The sequence below is a fragment of the Nerophis ophidion genome, linkage group LG10 (genome assembly GCF_033978795.1).
Source record: "Nerophis ophidion isolate RoL-2023_Sa linkage group LG10, RoL_Noph_v1.0, whole genome shotgun sequence".
Taxonomy (NCBI): Eukaryota; Metazoa; Chordata; class Actinopteri; order Syngnathiformes; family Syngnathidae; genus Nerophis; species Nerophis ophidion.
In genome coordinates, this window is record NC_084620.1 from 11,205,308 (window position 1) to 11,223,094 (window position 17,787).

The window sequence follows — 17,787 nt, forward strand, 5'->3', positions numbered from 1 at the left end:
TTTGTCCTGGATTCACTTGCTGGTTTGTGCGTTATACTCTATACATTTTATTACATTGGACCTCGAGGAGTTGCAACATTAGCTCCAGTCTATACGGTCAGTCAAGCTGCCTTAAAATGTACTTTTAGTTACAAAAACAGATATGAAAATGACATTCCTTGCTTTTTTAGACATTATCATGCTGCACCTTGACTGCAGCTGTTCCTGCACACTGGACTGACACAGACTGCATTATGGGATATACAGTGCATCCAGAAATTTTTCACAGTACTTCACTTTTTCCACGTTTTATGTTACAGCTTTTGTCCAAAATGGAATTTTTTTGTCCTCGAAATTCTACACACCCTACCTCATAATGACAATGTGAAAAGTTTTTGTTTTCTTTTATGCACGTCCCACTGGGGTAAGTTTTTCCTTGCCCTTATGTGGGCTCTGTACCGCAAATGTCGTTGTGGCTTGTGCAGCCCTTTGAGACACTTGTGATTTTGGGCTATATTAATAAACATTGATTTGATGCAGCAATGTACAAACCCTGTTTCCATATGAGTTGGGAGATTGTGTTAGATGTAAATATAAACGGAAAATACAACTATTTGCAAATCATCTTCAACCCATATTCAGTTGAATTTGCTACAAAGACAACAGATTTGATGTTCAAACTGATAAAAAAAAAAAAAAAATTCAAATAATCATTAACTTTAGAATTCGATGCCAGCCACACGTGACAAAGAAATTGGGAAAGGTGTCAATAATTACTGATAAAGTTTAGGAATGCTCATTAAACGCTTATATGGAACATCCCACAGGTGTGCAGACTGATTGGGAACAGGTGGGTGCCATAATTGGGTATAGAAGTAGCTTCCATGAAATGCTAAGTAATTCACAAACAAGGATGGGGTGAGGGTCACCACTTTGTAAGCAAATTGTCGAACAGTTTTTGAACAACATTTCTCAACGAGCTATTGCAAGGGATTTAAGGATTTTACCATCTACGGTCCGTAAATTCATCAAAAAGTTCTGAGAATCTTGAGAAATCACTGCACCCAAGCGATGATATGATGGACTTTTGATCCCTCAGGTGGTACTGCATCAAAAAGTGACATCAGTGTGTAAAGGATATCACCACATGGGCTCAGGAACACTTAATAAAACCACTGTCAGAAACTACAGTTGGTCGTTACATCTGTAAGTGCAAGTTAAAACTCTACTATGCAAAGCCAAACCCATTTATCAGCAATATCCTTGAACGCCCCCGGCTTTGTTGGGGTCCGAGCTGACCTAAGATGGACTGATGCAAAGTGAAAGGTGTTGTGTGGTCTTTTTTTTCTTTTTTTTTTCTTTGTCATGAAAAAGGGAGGTTTTTGTGGTTGGTGCACTAATTGTAAGTATATATTGTGTTTTATAAAAAAAAATAAAAAATTATTTTGCGGCCCTTCACCAGTCGGGCCACGGCCCCGGTTGGGAACCACTGTTGTAGGCCATTCGTTGCCATGTTTTATGGACAAAACCCAATTATAAAAAATCCCACTTTGCACTGCCGGGAGATGCTGAATGTGATGTTTTTGCAGGCAGATGAAGGATCAGTCCAAGAAGGTGGCCAACCTGAAGCACAACGAGCAAATGGAGAAGAGCAAGAATGTCCAGCTGATGGAGGAGGCTAAGAAGAGGGAGGACAATCTGAACGAGAGCTCCCAGCAGATAAAAGTAGGAAGTTGAAACTCACAAGGTTTTAGTTTCAATATGTTGCTGCTATCACAGCAATGGCAGCAACATGTCAGAATGTGATGTGGTGTCGCCTTGGGGCAATGTCAAACACACACACACACACAGTCTCCATGCAGCTCGGGGAGTGTGTGCTAGCGGGTATCAGGAGAGGATGATTGACAGGGAATGAGGTGATGTAAAACACACACACACACACACACGCATAAATATGCAGTAATGCCTGCTGCAGTCTTTGTATCGAAGATGTCCTTTCACTTTAGTTTGTCCCCTTGAACTTTTCCACACTCACCTTTTTCCTCCCTCGTTCCTTCTCTGCTCTTCCAGGAATTGTTAGCATCTGATTAGTGGCAGATGACGACGTTAGCAAGCGACTTCAATCTTCTTGAGTTCACAAGTCAGCGCCATACTTTGAGCAGCAGTAAGGGCGGCGAGTGAAACCCGAGTATAATCCGGACGGTAAATTTAATTCAGCACAATAAAAATAAGTTTAATCTAATTAGGAACATCTCCGTCTGCATAGTTAGATTGTTAGACACAGGGTCATGTTGCACCGGGAAACAGGACTAAAAAAAATGTTGTTTTTTTTTTTCAGGGAATGGAGAAGAACTTTGGGGGGAATTGTGAGTTGTAGAGCAAGTGTGAGACATACAAACTTCAGGGGAGGTGCAGCATTTTGATAAAAGTAAAGAAAAACATTTGCTAGGGTTTTTTTATTGTGGTGATGTCAAAAGTACTGTTAATGCATTTCTAGTTGCTGCACTGAGAGTGTGAACTGAGCACAAAACGTGTCCAGTCTAAAATCATCATAGTAATAGTAACATAAAATAGTTAAAAATTAATGCAAAAGTACAGAATATAGGGCTACGGTATACTATATTGCAATAATAAAGCAAAGATTGAGTGTGAAAGTACAGCAGTGCCAGGATAAGAAATAAAGCGGTCCCCTCCAATGTTTCTTATTGTCCCATTTGGTTGAGTTTTCCTTGCCGTGATGTGGGATCTGAGCCGAGGATGTCGTTGTGGCTTGTGCAGCCCTTTGAGACACTCGTGATTTAGGGCTATATAAGTAAACATTGATTGATAGTTTGATATTTGTTGTTTTATAGTAATGATAATGATAATAATGATGCATTGTAATCATAGGCATTTTTGGGGCACTCAGGGACACCGTACAGAGCAACATAAATAATTGCATGTCTTAAAAGAGCAATGTATGTACAATACATATACAAAACTACACTAAAATATGATGGATTTTCATTAAAAGATTCAAATAACTTGAAGAGCGCAGACCTTCACCCGGCCCGGCCTAGCAATGAGCAACAAGTCTTGAATCCAGACCGTTATGCGGATCAACCCCTAAATGCAATTACTTGTTTTTTTATTCCATTCCTGACATTTCCTCATAGGAAGACAAAATATCCACCCATAACCTTTTGAGTTATCTATAGCGGAGTAAAAGAAAACTAGTGAAGCCAGTGGTTTTTGTCTCTGTGGGTGGAGGCAGGGCCGTTAGCATACGCCCACACGAGTAGAGGATCGTAGCATAGCAGAAATGATCCGGATCATCCCCAAAATGCAATCACTTCTCCAGCTCAGCGGCGTTGTGGTTAGAGTGTCTGCCCTGAGACTTGGAGGTCGTGAGTTCAAACCCCGGCCGAGTCATACCAAAGACTACAAGACATGGGACCCAGATCGCCTCCCTGCTAGTCACTCAGCATCAAGGGGTTGGAATTGGGGGTTACATCACCAAAATGATTCCAGAGCGTGGCCCCCGCTGCTGCTCACTGCTCCCCTCACCTCGCATGGGGTGAAACACAGGGATAGGTCAAATGCAGAAGACAAATTTCACCACACCCAGTGTGTGTGTTTCAATTGTATGGGACTCCATTAACCCATTTCTGACATTTCCTGAAAGTTCCATCAGCATCTGCCGATAACGTTTTGATTTATTTTGCTCACTGACAAACAGACAAACCTGATGATGGCATAACTTTCTGGCGTAGGTGTTGATAAGACAATTATTTGCCACAGTCTTTTGTTACAGTTGCATTTAAAAGCTATAGCATTGAATATTTGTTTTATGTGTGGTACTTGTTTCCACATTTTTATGGGGCGGCATAGCTCGGTTGGTAGAGCGACTGTGCCAGCAACTTGAGGGTTGCAGGTTCGATTCCCGCTTCTGCCATCCTAGTCCTCGGGCAAGACACTTTACCCACCTGCTCCCAGTGCCACCCACACTGGTTTAAATGTAACTTAGATATTGGGTTTCACTATGTAAAGCGCTTTGAGTCACTAGAGAAAAGCGCTATATAAATATAATTCACTTCACTTCACATTTTTAACTAGTTGCCGAAATGAAACTGCACTAGCCTTTTGCGCGGCATGAATCTGTGTACTAAATGTGTGTGTGTGTGTGTGTGTGTGTGTGTGTGTGTGTGTGTGTGTGTGTGTGTGTGTGTGTGTGTGTGTGTGTGTGTGTGTGTGTGTGTGTGTGTGTGTGTGTGTGTGTGTGTGTGTGTGTGTGTGTGTGTGTGTGTGTGTGTGTGTGTGTGTATGTTGCAAGGATTCTCTGCGCCATAAGGAGGAGCGCATTGAGGAGCTGGAAGAGGCCCTGAGAGAAAGCGTTCAGATCACTACAGAGCGAGAGATGGTACTCGCTCAGGAGGAACACTCCCGCACACATGCTGAGAAACAGGTAATGTAGTATGAATACTGTATGTGCCTTAGCTAACACGACCCATAGGATTTGCAAATCATTGTATTTCATTTACATTTACAAACCCCGTTTTCAAATGAGTTGGGAAATTGTGTTACATGTAAGTATGAACGGAATACAATGATTTGCAAATCCTTTTCAACCCATATTCAATTGAATACACTACAAAGACAATATATTTGATGTTCAAACTCATAAACTTTATTTTTTTTTGCAGATAATAATTAACTTAGAATTTCTTGGCTGCAACACGTGCCAAAGTAGTTGGGAAAGGGCATGTTCACCACTGTGTTACATCACCTTTTCTTTTAAAAACACCCAATAAACTTTTTGGGAACTGAGGAAACTAATTGTTGAAGCTTTGAAAGTGGAATTGTTTCTCATTCTTGTTTTATGTAGAGCTTAGTCGTATTTTACACTTCATAATGCGCCACACATTTTCGATCGGGACATGTCTGGACTGAAGGCGGACCAGGAAAGTACCCGCACTCTTCTACTACGAAACCACACGGTTGTAACACGTGGCTTGGCATTGTCTTGCTGAAATAAGCAGGGACGTCCATGATAACGTTGCTTGGATGACAACATATGTTGCTCCAAAACCTGTATGGACCATTCAGCATTAATGGTGCCTTCACAGATATGTAAGTTACCCATGCCTTCACAGATATGTAAGTTACCCCCATACCATCACAGATGCTGGCTTTTGAACTTTGCGCCTATAAGAATCGGGATGGTTATCTTCCTCTTTTTTCCGGAGGACACCACGTCCACAGTTTCCAAATAAAATTTGAAATGTGGACCACTTTGCATCAGTCCATCTTAGATGAGCTCGGGCCCAGCGAAGCCAGCGGCGTTCCTTGGTGTTGTTGATAAATGGGTTTTACTTTGCATAGTAGAGTTTTAACTTGCACTTACAGATGTAGCAACCAACTGTAGTTACTGACAGTGGTTTTATGAAGTGTTCCTGAGCCCATGTGGTGATATCCTTTACACACTGATGTCGTTTTTTGGTGCAGTACCGCCTGAGGGATCAAAGGTCCGTAATATCATTGCTTACGTGTAGTGATTTCTCCAGATTCTCTGAACCTTTTGAGGATTTCACGGACCGTAGATGGTAAAATCCCTAAATTCCTTGCAATAGCTCGTTGAGAAATGTTGTTCTAAAACTGTTCAACAATTTGCTTCCAAATTGGTGACCCTCGCCCCATCCTTGTTTGTGAATCACTTAGTATTTCATGGAAGCTGCTTTTATACCCAATCATTGCACCCACCTGTTCCCAATTAGCCTGCACACCAGTAGGATGTTCCAAATAAGTATTTCTCAACTTTATCAATATTTATTGCCACCTTTCCCAACTTCTTTGTCACGTGTTGCTGGCATCAAATTCTAAAGTTAATGATTCTTTGCAAAAAAAAAAAAAAAGTTTATCAGTTTGAACATCAAATATGTTGTCTTTGTAGCATATTCAACTGAATATGGGTTAAAAAGGATTTGCAAATCATTGTATTCCGTTTATATTTACATCTAACACAATTTCCCAACTCATATGGAAACGGGGTTTGTATTTTGCTTTGAATGGAGGTGGCTGCTATGCTGCGAAAACCAAAGTCAAACTGCTCCAAAAAACATTTGGACAAACAGAAACAAAGTATATTTTATCCATGAGGTCATTAAGTCCATCAAGGTAGAACAAGTAAACGCCTGCAGAGCACGATAACCACAAGATGATCACCTCCTGAAGGGACCGATCGCCGTGATCATGTTACTCCTGAGGCGTTTATGCCTGGGGCCAGCCCTGTGCCAACTTGAGCTGTTTGCTCAGTCTCTCTCATTTGGTAAATACTTTCCTATTTAAAGAACAAGCTGCATGTTGTGCACCTTGGCCCGGCAACAACAAACATCTTTGTGTGCATCAGGAAGGCTCATTATGCCGCCATAGGGATGCTCAGGAGGAAGAGAAAACCACACAGCAGTGGGAGGAGCTTCCTCATTGGTGTATGAGTGACTTCATAAGAACTCTGACATGTGAAATGTTGGGTTCTGACGAGTGTGGGCCGCAAGGATGAATGCCGGCCTAAGAAAACACAGCCTGTGTAGCTGTTGGCAAAAGTGGTCACCCTCCATTGTTATTAGCAATTCTAAATGTTGGTCACGTACTCTCACTAGATTCCTTTTTCTTAGCTGCAATTCGCTGACATCGCTCCGTCACGGTAAATATGGATTATTTAAACAATTACATGCAGCTGTGTGTGGAAGTCCGCGTCTGCCCGCCAAGCTCATAATCTGGCCGGTAATGATATTGCAGTGCTTGTTGTTTTTTACCTCACTGTTAGATTTATCCAGGCCAGATTTGGGCCTCTTAGCACAAGACAAAACCTGACTATATATATATATATACATATATAGATAGATTAATATATATATAATATATGTATAATTTATAGGACCACAGCAATTTTCAGTGCTTATTACGTTATAACAGAAGTGTAGCGAGAATGTGCTTGAACAATAAGCAACCAGATATTAACAATTTAATTAAAAAGTACAATAAAAATACATTTTCGAACCGCTTGCCACTCATTATTTTGACAAAATAATACAATCATAAATGACACAATATGTTACCGCATGGCTTCACGGTGGCAGAGGGGTTAGTGCGTCTGCCTCACAATACGAAGTTCCTGCAGTCCTGGGTTCAAATCCAGGCTCGGGATCTTTCTGTGTGGAGTTTGCATGTTCTCCCCGTGAATGCGTGGGTTCCCTCCGGGTACTCCGGCTTCCTCCCACTTCCAAAGACATGCACCTGGGGATAGGTTGATTGGCAACACTAAATTGGCCCTAGTGTGTGAATGTGAGTGTGAATGTTGTCTGTCTATCTGTGTTGGCCCTGCGATGAGGTGGCGACTTGTCCAGGGTGTACCCTGCCTTCCGCCCGATTGTAGCTGAGATAGGCGCCAGCGCCCCCCGCGACCCCGAAAGGGAATAAGCGGTAGAAAATGGATGGATGGATGGATGTTACCGCATATGTCATTAGCCAAATAAGTGGCCTTTGCTTACTTACTACTAAATCTTATTTAATGACAAAATTGTTCTTTGAGTGCAGGAAAAATCATATGTTTAATGTATCATTAGACGTTCCGGTAAAATAAAGCCAAAAAAGAAATGTTTTCTACTGCATTAAACTTTGAAAAATATGGAAATACATTTTGGTAACACTACAGAACATTAATAATAGGTATGAAAAACACTGCCCTATTTATTTTCAACCGTCTGGAATGGACTTATGTTGAAGCGTTGTGGTCATTGATTTTTAGGAGACCTAGTGGTCACAATAATTCATAAAGTTAATAAGCTCATGACGCAGTAAGTTGAATATTTTTGATACATTTGTTACTGGATACTTTATACTACACTTCTACCCTGGAGACTTTGTATGTATAAGTAATATGGCCGTGCCTGCAACTTGAGAGTTCCAGGTTCGATCCCCGCTCCCGCCATCCTAGTTACTGCTGTTGTGTCCTTGGGCAAGGCACTTTAACCACCTGCTCCCAGTGCCACCCACACTGGTTTAAATGATGTAACTTAGATATTGGGTTTCACTATGTAAAAGTGCATTGAGTCATTTGAGAAAAGCGCTATATAAATATAATTCACTTCACTTATTGGAGGACATTTAGATGTTAACTGGCTGTCCAGCTCTGCACAAGTAAACACCATCCAGGATTGCTTGTATTAGACATTATCAATCAATCAATCAATCAATGTTTATTTATATAGCTCCAAATCACAAATGTCTCAAAGGACTGCACAAATCATTACGACTACAACATCCTCGGAAGAACCCACAAAAGGGCAAGGAAAACTCACACCCAGTGGGCAGAGAGAATTCACATCCAGTGGGACGCCAGTGACAATGCTGACTATGAGAAACCTTGGAGAGGACCTCAGATGTGGGCAACCCCCCCTCTCTAGGGGACCGAAAGCAATGGATGTCGAGCGGGTCTAACATGATACTGTGAAAGTTCAATCCATAGTGGCTCCAACACAGCCGCGAGAGTTCAGTTCAAGCGGATCCAAGACAGCAGCGAGAGTCCCGTCCACAGGAAACCATCTCAAGCGGATCAGCAGCGTAGAGATGTCCCCAACCGATACAGGCGAGCGGTCCATCCTGGGTCCCGACGAGCGGTCCATCCTGGGTCTCGACTCTGGACAGCCAGTACTTCATCCATGGTCATCGGACCGGACCCCCTCCACAAGGGGGGGGGGACATAGGAGAAAGAAAAGAAGCGGCAGATCAACTGGTCTAAAAAGGAGGTTTATTTAAAGGCTAGAGTATACAGATGAGTTTTAAGGTGAGACTTAAATGCTTCTACTGAGGTAGCATCTCGAACTGTTACCGGGAGGGCATTCCAGAGTACTGGAGCCCGAACGGAAAACGCTCTATAGCCCGCAGACTTTTTTTGGGCTCTAGGAATCACTAATAAGCCGGAGTCTTTTGAACGCAGATTTCTTGCCGGGACATATGGTACAATACAATCGGCAAGATAGGCTGGAGCTAGACCGTGTAGTATTTTATACGTAAGTAGTAAAACCTTAAAGTCACATCTTAAGTGCACAGGAAGCCAGTGCAGGTGAGCCAGTACAGGCGTAATATGATCAAACTTTCTTGTTCTTGTCAAAAGTCTAGCAGCCGCATTTTGTACCAGCTGTAATCTTTTAATGCTAGACATGGGGAGACCCGAAAATAATACGTTACAGTAATCGAGACGAGACGTAACAAACGCATGGATAATGATCTCGGCGTCTTTAGTGGACAAAATGGAGCGAATTTTAGCGATATTACGGAGATGAAAGAAGGCCGTTTTAGTAACGCTTTTAATGTGTGCCTCAAAGAAGAGAGTTGGGTCGAAGATAATACCCAGATTTTTTACAGAGTCACCCTGTTTTATTATTTGGTTGTTAAATGTTAAAGTTGTATTATTAAATAGAGGTCGGTGTCTAGCAGGACCGATAATCAGCATTTCCGTTTTTTTGGCATTAAGTTGCAAAAAGTTAGCGGACATCCATTGTTTAATTTCATTAAGACACGCTTCCAACTGACTACAGTCCGGCGTGTTGGTCAGCTTTAGGGGCATGTAGAGTTGGGTGTCATCAGCATAACAGTGAAAGCTAATACCGTATTTGCGTATAGCACATATTTTACATCAGGGGTCTCAAACTCAATTTACCTGTGGGTCAGATGGGGCTGATAATCTTCTCAAATGCCTTTTTTTTTTTAAAAACATTTTTAACACAAAATAAGATTTAAAAAAATAAATAAATAAAACACTAACGAGAAAATAAGTAAATGTTTGGAACGGTGAAGTATATTCAAATTTTACTTTGTGTCATTGTCGCTTTTAGCCGACGCACGGAGAACAACTCGATGTACAGAGAATTGCATTCTTTTTTTTCTTGTAACAGCAGCACGACGGTCGGTAGATAATAGCTCGATAGCAGTCTCCTTTTTTTTTTTTCTTGCACTCAATGTTCATGTTTTTCCCGATGACATGAACACCATGATTGTAGATGGTACAAAGTACCGTGATAGCGAGTGCAAAAAGTCAATTGCTTCCGTAATGTTAACCGCCGTGCTGTTACAGGAAAAATAAGTGGCAATGACACCGTGCTCTTGTAAACGTTGTCAAAGAAACAAAAAAAAAACAAATTACATCAAACAGAAATATATGTAGTGTTCAGTGAAATTGCAATTAGTGTGATGCAAATAAAACCCCTCCCACAAATAACTGTGTGACGCTATAATCGGTCCGGGTTATCGGGGACTTTTATTGCCGGCCAACAGGTATCGCTATGTGACTTCAGACTACTTTAGGATACATTAAGTTCCTTACTTTTCGCTTTGACTTATTTTGTCAGTTAGAAACATGTGTACGTATAATGTCCCATAGGGCAGCAACTTGAAAACTTTTTTGAAATGTTGTGAACGCAGTGCGCAGGGACAAATGCCCAATAGAAACGAGGCAGCAAGCCAGGCATGGAAGAAAACTCTCCATGGTAACGCTGCTGTAACGTACACTAAAATATTAATAAATTAATAAACTAATGAATAATAAATGTTTCTTTGCTTGCATCAAGCCCAGTCGATATCCCGCCTCCGAGAGCCATATACCCCACCGTAATGTTGGTAGGTTTGTTTAGCTTAGCACACAACACTCGCAGGCCATACTAACAATAAACTTTCATATTAAGGTGGGGACCACAAAATATCTCAGAGGCCACAATTGTCCCGCGGGTCGTGATTTTCAGACCCCTGTTTTACATGCAAGCACATATCACATTCTTGTTTTTTACATACTGTATATGCAGGACATGATACATTAGATAGTACTTTATTCATTCCGTCAGGAGAGTTCCTTCAGGAAAATTACAATTTTCGGCACAATCCCATTCAAGATCAGACAAACATTACAGGGAGACAGAACAGGATCGCTGACGGGTCTGCCGGCTTCCAGCGCCCCTTACAAAAAAAGAGGAAATACAGGTAAACAAGGGGGGGGGGATAGAAGATTAAAATTAAATAAAAAAATCGGTCTTAGCCTGGGCCTTGGAGAGGGGGTGCAGACTGAGGCCAAGGGAAAAAAAAAATAAAAAATAAATAAAAAAACCAACAACAACTCATAGCCATAGTACACATCCCTCTTCCATGTGTGTAAGAGGGAAACATCAAAGAACACAGAGGACATTAAAGACATTAAAGCAGCAGATACAAGCAGAGACTTCTACATACAGTTATGAATAAAAAGTAAAAGAAACATATCCACTGTGGTGGCCTCTGTGGTGATCCACGCCATCGTCCGCTGGGGAGGAGGGAGCATGGCCAGAGACAGTAGCAGACCCAACAAAGAAACCAAGACAGCTGACTCCACTCTCGGCCAGTGTCCAGTCCGCATGGATGAGCGAGGATACGTCCAAGGTGACTGAGGTGTCCGACACCTGCTCACCCAGCCAAGACACCGCGAAGCCTCTCCGTCCCAGCGCTCAGTGCCAGCTCCGCAGCCCTGTCCCCTCATCCGCATCCCCTCCAGTCCCTCCAAACGGACTCAGGTGTGGCAGAGACCCAGCAGCTGGTCTTCATGGCCAAAAGGCTCCCGGGAGGCAGATCCAGAAGTCCACAAAAAAAAACACCACAGAGGTCACAAAAGTGGCACCCCTTGTCACACAGTCCCAAATGGTCCCAGACCAAAAGGCAAAAAAATATAATAACACATGAAAACAAGAGGGAAACACAAAAGGATGATACAAGAGCACAGAGCTCCTGCCTATAGCAGCCACTACAGCCGCGCCATCTTGGGAATGGACATGTTATTTTGTCTGAAACAAGTGCAGGAAAAGTGTATTGAGCAGAACATGCCGCTCTATGTGGTCTTCATTGACTTCAGTAAAGCTTTCGACACAGTTTCAAAGCAAGGATTGTGTTAAGTTCTCAAGAAGTACGGATGTACAGACAACTTTGTTGAGCTTATTGAGGCGCTTCATACGGGCATGCAGGCAAATGTGGCACTGGGTGGATCTGTCTCGAAGGACTTCCCAGTTAGCAATGGAGTGAAGCAGGGCTGTGTTCTAGCACCAACCCTGCTCTCACTCTACCTATCAGCCATGCTCAAGGTTGCTTTCAAGGACACATCGAAGGGGGTCTACATCCGGACAAGGAAAGATGCAGATCTGTTCTAGGTTGCTCACTTTCGAGCAAAGAGCAAGAGAACACTTAAGGTTGTGAGAGAATTACTGTTTGCAGACGGCAGTGCTATGGTTGCGCACAATGTAGAGGACATACAAGATCTTGTGAACAAGTTTTCAGCAACAGCTAGATAGTTCAGCCTCAAAACAAACATCAAGAAGACGAAATGCTTGTACCAACTACCCAATTATAAGCCCACATCATCTCTACCAGGGGAGGTCTGTGTCCTGAGAGACCCACTTGTGCAATGCCGAACATTCAAGTACCTCGGAAGCACAGTGACAGAAAATCCCAAGGTTGATGTTGAGATCAGACTCAGGATGGGAAGAGCGAGTGCTGTGTTTGGGAAATTAAGGGAAAGACTCTGGAACAACAGGCATGTCTCTATTTGCATCAAGTGCAAGGTGTACAGAGCAACTGTGCTGGCTACACTTTTGTACGGTGCTGAAACTTGGAGCATCTGCAGGGTGCAAGTTAGAAAACTTCACGCCTTCATGATACGCCACCTTCGGACCATAATGGATATCTCCTGGACAGACAAAATCCCAAACACAGAGGTCCTAAATCGTGCTGGACTGCCATCGATGGATGACATCTTAACCCAAACAAACCTGAAATGGGTCGGGCATGTAGTGAGAATGAGTCACGAGCGGCTCCCTCGTCATCTGCTCTACTCACAGTTGGAGGAAGGGAAACAAAACCGAGGGAGGCCAAAGCTAAGGTACAAGGACACCGTTAAACGGAATTTGAGGGAACTGAAGAACGACACTGCAACCTGGCAGCTGAAGGCAAAAGACAGGGCTGAATGGAGGTCTATGATCCGACCTAAATGAAACAGTCATTGTCGCGCTCGACAGACTGCCATGATGATGATATGTAGGATATCCGACTGACATCATACAACTATATCAAATGGAGACACCATTTGCTTTGAGCATTTTCCTATCGGGTAAGAATGGATAGAGAATTTGTAACAGAAGACAGAATGGATTTAAAATGAAAGTAAAGGCAGTCGGAAGTTGTCCTGCGTCTTTGTGGAAGAAATCCTGCGGAAAATCCTGATGCCTCTAAATTTGGCGCTGATGTATGCCAGCCATAGCGGCAAAAAAAAGCCCCAAAAAAGCGGCAGCTTTAATTAGTGGAGCAGACGCCACTGAGGCAGGAAGAAGAAGAAGCGCTTTGCAAAAATGTCAACAACATGTGGTCAAAGTCCTCGCCCAACATCAACATTATTCATGGTCTGTACCTTCAATCTACCTGCTTATGTTCCTTCCAGCATACACATTAAGTGCTAACTGCTCTTTAAACAGCATTCAGATGGACTCTCTTCACATAGAAATAAATATTTTAATGTTTCTTGTTATGTGATTTTTTTTTTTTTTTTTTACACAAGTGCGTCACAGCAGTCAGGCTTGGACATAATGATTTATAAAACCACGACAGAGTGAGAGACAATAATGAGCTGTTCAAAGAGCCGTAGCTTGTTACAGTGAGCAATTGAGCCTGTAGCTTGAACGTGGCCAAAGCGGGAAGTTCACACACCAAACACACACACCCTGTGCCACATATTGACAAGCCGTGTACTGCAGCGGTTGACCGCACCAAAGTATAGGAGACATTTTTTAGCTAGACGTTAGTCATTAATGGTCAGTGAGGAAAAGGTGCGACACACCCCAACATGTCAGTCCACACACACCAAAGTGTTTGTCGGCCACATCCGCACTTGCGTCTTTTTCCATGGAGACCTTGTCATTTTTCTCTTCTTGCTCCCTTTTCTCTTTCCTTACTTTGGAATTTTGAGAGTAGTTTGGTCCGTTTCCAACATGTCTACATGTGCACAATTCAACATGGCTGAAGAAGAGTATGAAAAAGCAGATTGTGTTTAGTCAGACCCTTCTTACTGGCCCTAAAATTAATAATAGTCTTTTCATTTCCTGATAATGGATTACAGTATTTATCTTTGAACATGCTTAACGTGTTCCATCAATGGACATATTCACTTATTAAAAATGTTCTGCCTATCATTCACAATTCTTATTTGAGACAAGAACACGTGTTTTAATTTTTTTATGCATTCGAAATTGTAAATAAAAGGTTATTATGAGTCAGCTAATAATGAAGGCAATGGGAAATTTAATTTATTATAAAGTGTTCTAAAAACCTCCGACATTGTTTCATATACTAACCCCGTTTCCAAATGAGTTGGGAAATTGTGCTAGATGTAAATATAAACAGAATACAATGATTTGCCAATCATTTTCAACCCATATTCAGTTGAATATGCTACAAACAAATGTACATCATTGGCATCAGTTGATAAAACATTGTCCTTTACAATAATAAAAGCTTTTTTTTTTTTTTAATCTACTACTCTATTAGCATGTCAGCAGACTGGAGTAGATCCTGCTGAAATCCTATGTATTGAATGAATGCAGAATCGTTTTGAATGAATACAGAATCGTTTTGAATCGGAAAAATATCGTTTTTTGAACCGAAAAAAATCGATTCATAATCGAATTACGACCCCAAGAATCGATATTGAATTGAATAGTGGGACACCCAAAGATTCACAGCCCTAATATATATATATATATATATATATATATATATATATATATATATATATATATATATATATATAATGTGTGTGTGTGTTTGACCGAACCTAACGCAAACAACATCGCAGACACAAATACAATGTAATGTTTTTTAATTCGAGTTAGTGTGTATATGTGGGAGTCACTGTAAAAGTCATCATTCATTTTGTAGCATCGATAAGAAAAGATGAACATTTATGATACATACAAAGATGTTATTTACGTAGTTAAGTCAAAAGTCTTTATTTTAATTTAATTGTTTTTATATATTGTATTATTTTACTTCATCTAATATACTACTGATCTATTTTTTGCTTTAAATAGGTAACATAAAAGACGAACAAAAGAAAGCCTTTTATTTTATTTTAATTATGTAACATAGAAAAATGTCCCTGCACTTTTTTTTATTTGGGAATATTTGTGTTCATTTAGTTTAATTGTGTTTGTGTTAAATGAGGTTTAGGTTTGAAAACCAAACAACAATATGTGCTTATCTCAATTAGTTGTATTTATTATTATAGTTTATGATTAATCATACTGTACTTAAATGTTGTATTTAAATTAAATTGCAAGTAATTGTATTTATTTACAAACCGTGTTACCATATGAGTTGGGAAATTGTGTTAGATGTAAATATAAATGGAATACAATGATTTGCAAATCATTTTCAACCCATATTCAGTTGAATATGCTACAAAGACAACATATTTGATGTTCAAACTCATAAAAAAAAATTTTTTTTTGCTAATAATTATTAACTTTAGAATTTGATGCCAGCAACACGTGACAAAAAAGTTGGGAAAGGTGGCAATAAATACTGATAAAGTTGAAGAATGCGCATCGAACACTTATTTGGAACATCCCACAGGTGTGCAGGCTAATTGGGAACAGGGGGGTGCCATGATTGGGTATAAAAACAGCTTCCCAAAAACTGCTCAGTCTTTTACAAGAAAGGATGGGGCGAGGTACACTCCTTTGTCCACAACTGCGTGTGCAAATAGTCAAAAAGTTTAAGAACGTTTCCCAAAGTGCAATTGCAAGAAATTTAGGGATTTCAACATCTACGGGCCATAATATCATCAAAAGGTTCAGAGAATCTGGAGAAATCACTCCACGTAAGCGGCATGGCCGGAAACCAACATTGAATGACCGTGATCTTCGATCCCTCAGACGGAACTGTTTCAAAAACCGACATCAATCTCTAAAGAATATAACCACATGGGCTCAGGAACACTTCCGAAAACCACTGTCACTAAATACAGTTTGTCGCTACATCTGTAAGTGCAAGTTAAAGCTCTACAATGCAAAGCGAAAGCCCTTTAACAACAACATCCAGAAACGCTGCCGGCTTCTCTGGGCCTGAGAGAAGAAGCGGATCTTGTTAAATCTTAACAAGCCTATAATTCTGTTTACTTACTGTCAATGATTTATTTATTTTAGAACATGAACATTGCATTGTTACATTTGTCCAATTCAGTCTGAATAGGAGTAGGAAGAAAAAAAGTGCTATCGTCGTAAAATATGGACTCACCAATTGAGCTTCTACAGTCAAACACAGCTTAATGACAAAGAATCTGGCGCTGGAAGTCGGCTCTATAAAGTTACAAATGCAATAAATATATATATGGGGTGTTATGGGCTAGGAACAGAAAACTAGTTTCAGCTCATAGAGAGAGACAGAGCGTCAATCAATCAATGTTTATTTATATAGCCCTAAATCACAAATGTCTCAAAGGACTGTACAAACCATTACGACATCCTCGGAAGAACCCACAAAGCTTGAATTGTAGTTTGGTTGACACCGTGTATTAGAGAATTAGTGATGGACAGCAGATATATACTCACACAATGAGTTGAATGGCCATTCAACATGAAAGTAATTTAAAGAGAAAAACACAAGTACTATATACAATTCCATTTAACTATTCAGTGTCTCTGGATCTTGTTTAAATCTCAGTTCAGATAGTTGTTCTTGGGAAAAAAAAGGATGGCAGTACAGTCCATGTGCTGCAGGTAAAGTGAGAATTGTAAAGGGTTGGCTCAAGAGCCTCCTACCAGCCCAGACAGAGCAGGTGGTGAGGTTCCTGGCTGGAATCTTCCGAACTTGATCCTTGGACTAGGTGATTATTTTCCTTAGCTCGCCATCAAAAAGAGAAGCCTGGCCTGTGTAAGAGCCAGAACCATTCTTATATATCCATGTGTACACAAATCTTCATTAAATAACACTAAATTGCGTTATCTAGTATTCATAATATATTATCCAACAATATACCATCAAGTATTCATATATTATTCAATAATATATTATCATGTATTCATAATAAATATTCAATAATTTCTAATTCTTTCCTCAATATTGTACAATATAAATCAATAAACAGAGTCACAATATGCAATAAAATGCTAAAATAACCATTAGCAGCATAATTATGACCTATACAAAGCAGTCAGTGCACTAAATGTTCTTATCTAAACACATAAAAGTACATTCAATACACAAATGTGATCATTAGTTTAAGACTTCCTGCTATCGGTTTATAAGCACCACTAATTGGACCGCGGCGGTCACGTGACACGGGAGAAGTGCGCCGAGTTGCCAAAGATTAGCTAGAGCAAGAGCATACCAGTCACTTTCAGCTACCGGTATACACCTACAGCTGATTGGACTGTGGCGGTCACGTGACTAGAAAGTGTGCAAAGAGTAAATAGAAAGACAAGAGCCTAATAGTCTCCGCAAATGTATTTGACACATGCGTTACACAGAGCTTATTTCATCCAACATCTTCGCCATATCTCTAAAATGATTATGTACTTACACCATGCATATAACATGTTGTTAGTCTACTTCATGGTTATAGTAATTGTTCATTTAATTGTAAACATCACATGTTTACACATGCACAATTCAACATGTCTGAATGGCAGTCGGAACAAGGAGAGTTTATTCAATCCTAACCCTTCTTCATGTCTCAAAAGTGACTGTTTAGTCCGTTTACTTTCTGAT

The 17,787-nt window shown here is 40.7% G+C and overlaps 1 protein-coding gene across 17 annotated transcripts in view; it reads left to right on the forward strand.

Moving 5' to 3' along the window:
• The window catches only part of LOC133560140 (ELKS/Rab6-interacting/CAST family member 1-like), a 203,892-nt gene that overhangs the window by 110,117 nt on the left and 75,988 nt on the right, over positions 1 to 17,787 (forward strand). For all 17 annotated transcript variants that reach the window (XR_009808389.1, XR_009808391.1, XR_009808392.1 and 14 more), the window contains 2 exons: positions 1,569 to 1,704; positions 4,292 to 4,423. Coding sequence is in view for 13 of the 17 variants with exons in the window: in XM_061912308.1 (XP_061768292.1) it covers positions 1,569 to 1,704; positions 4,292 to 4,423 (268 nt within the window). In the remaining 4 variants the exon portion in view is untranslated. The remainder of the gene's footprint in view (positions 1 to 1,568; positions 1,705 to 4,291; positions 4,424 to 17,787) is intronic.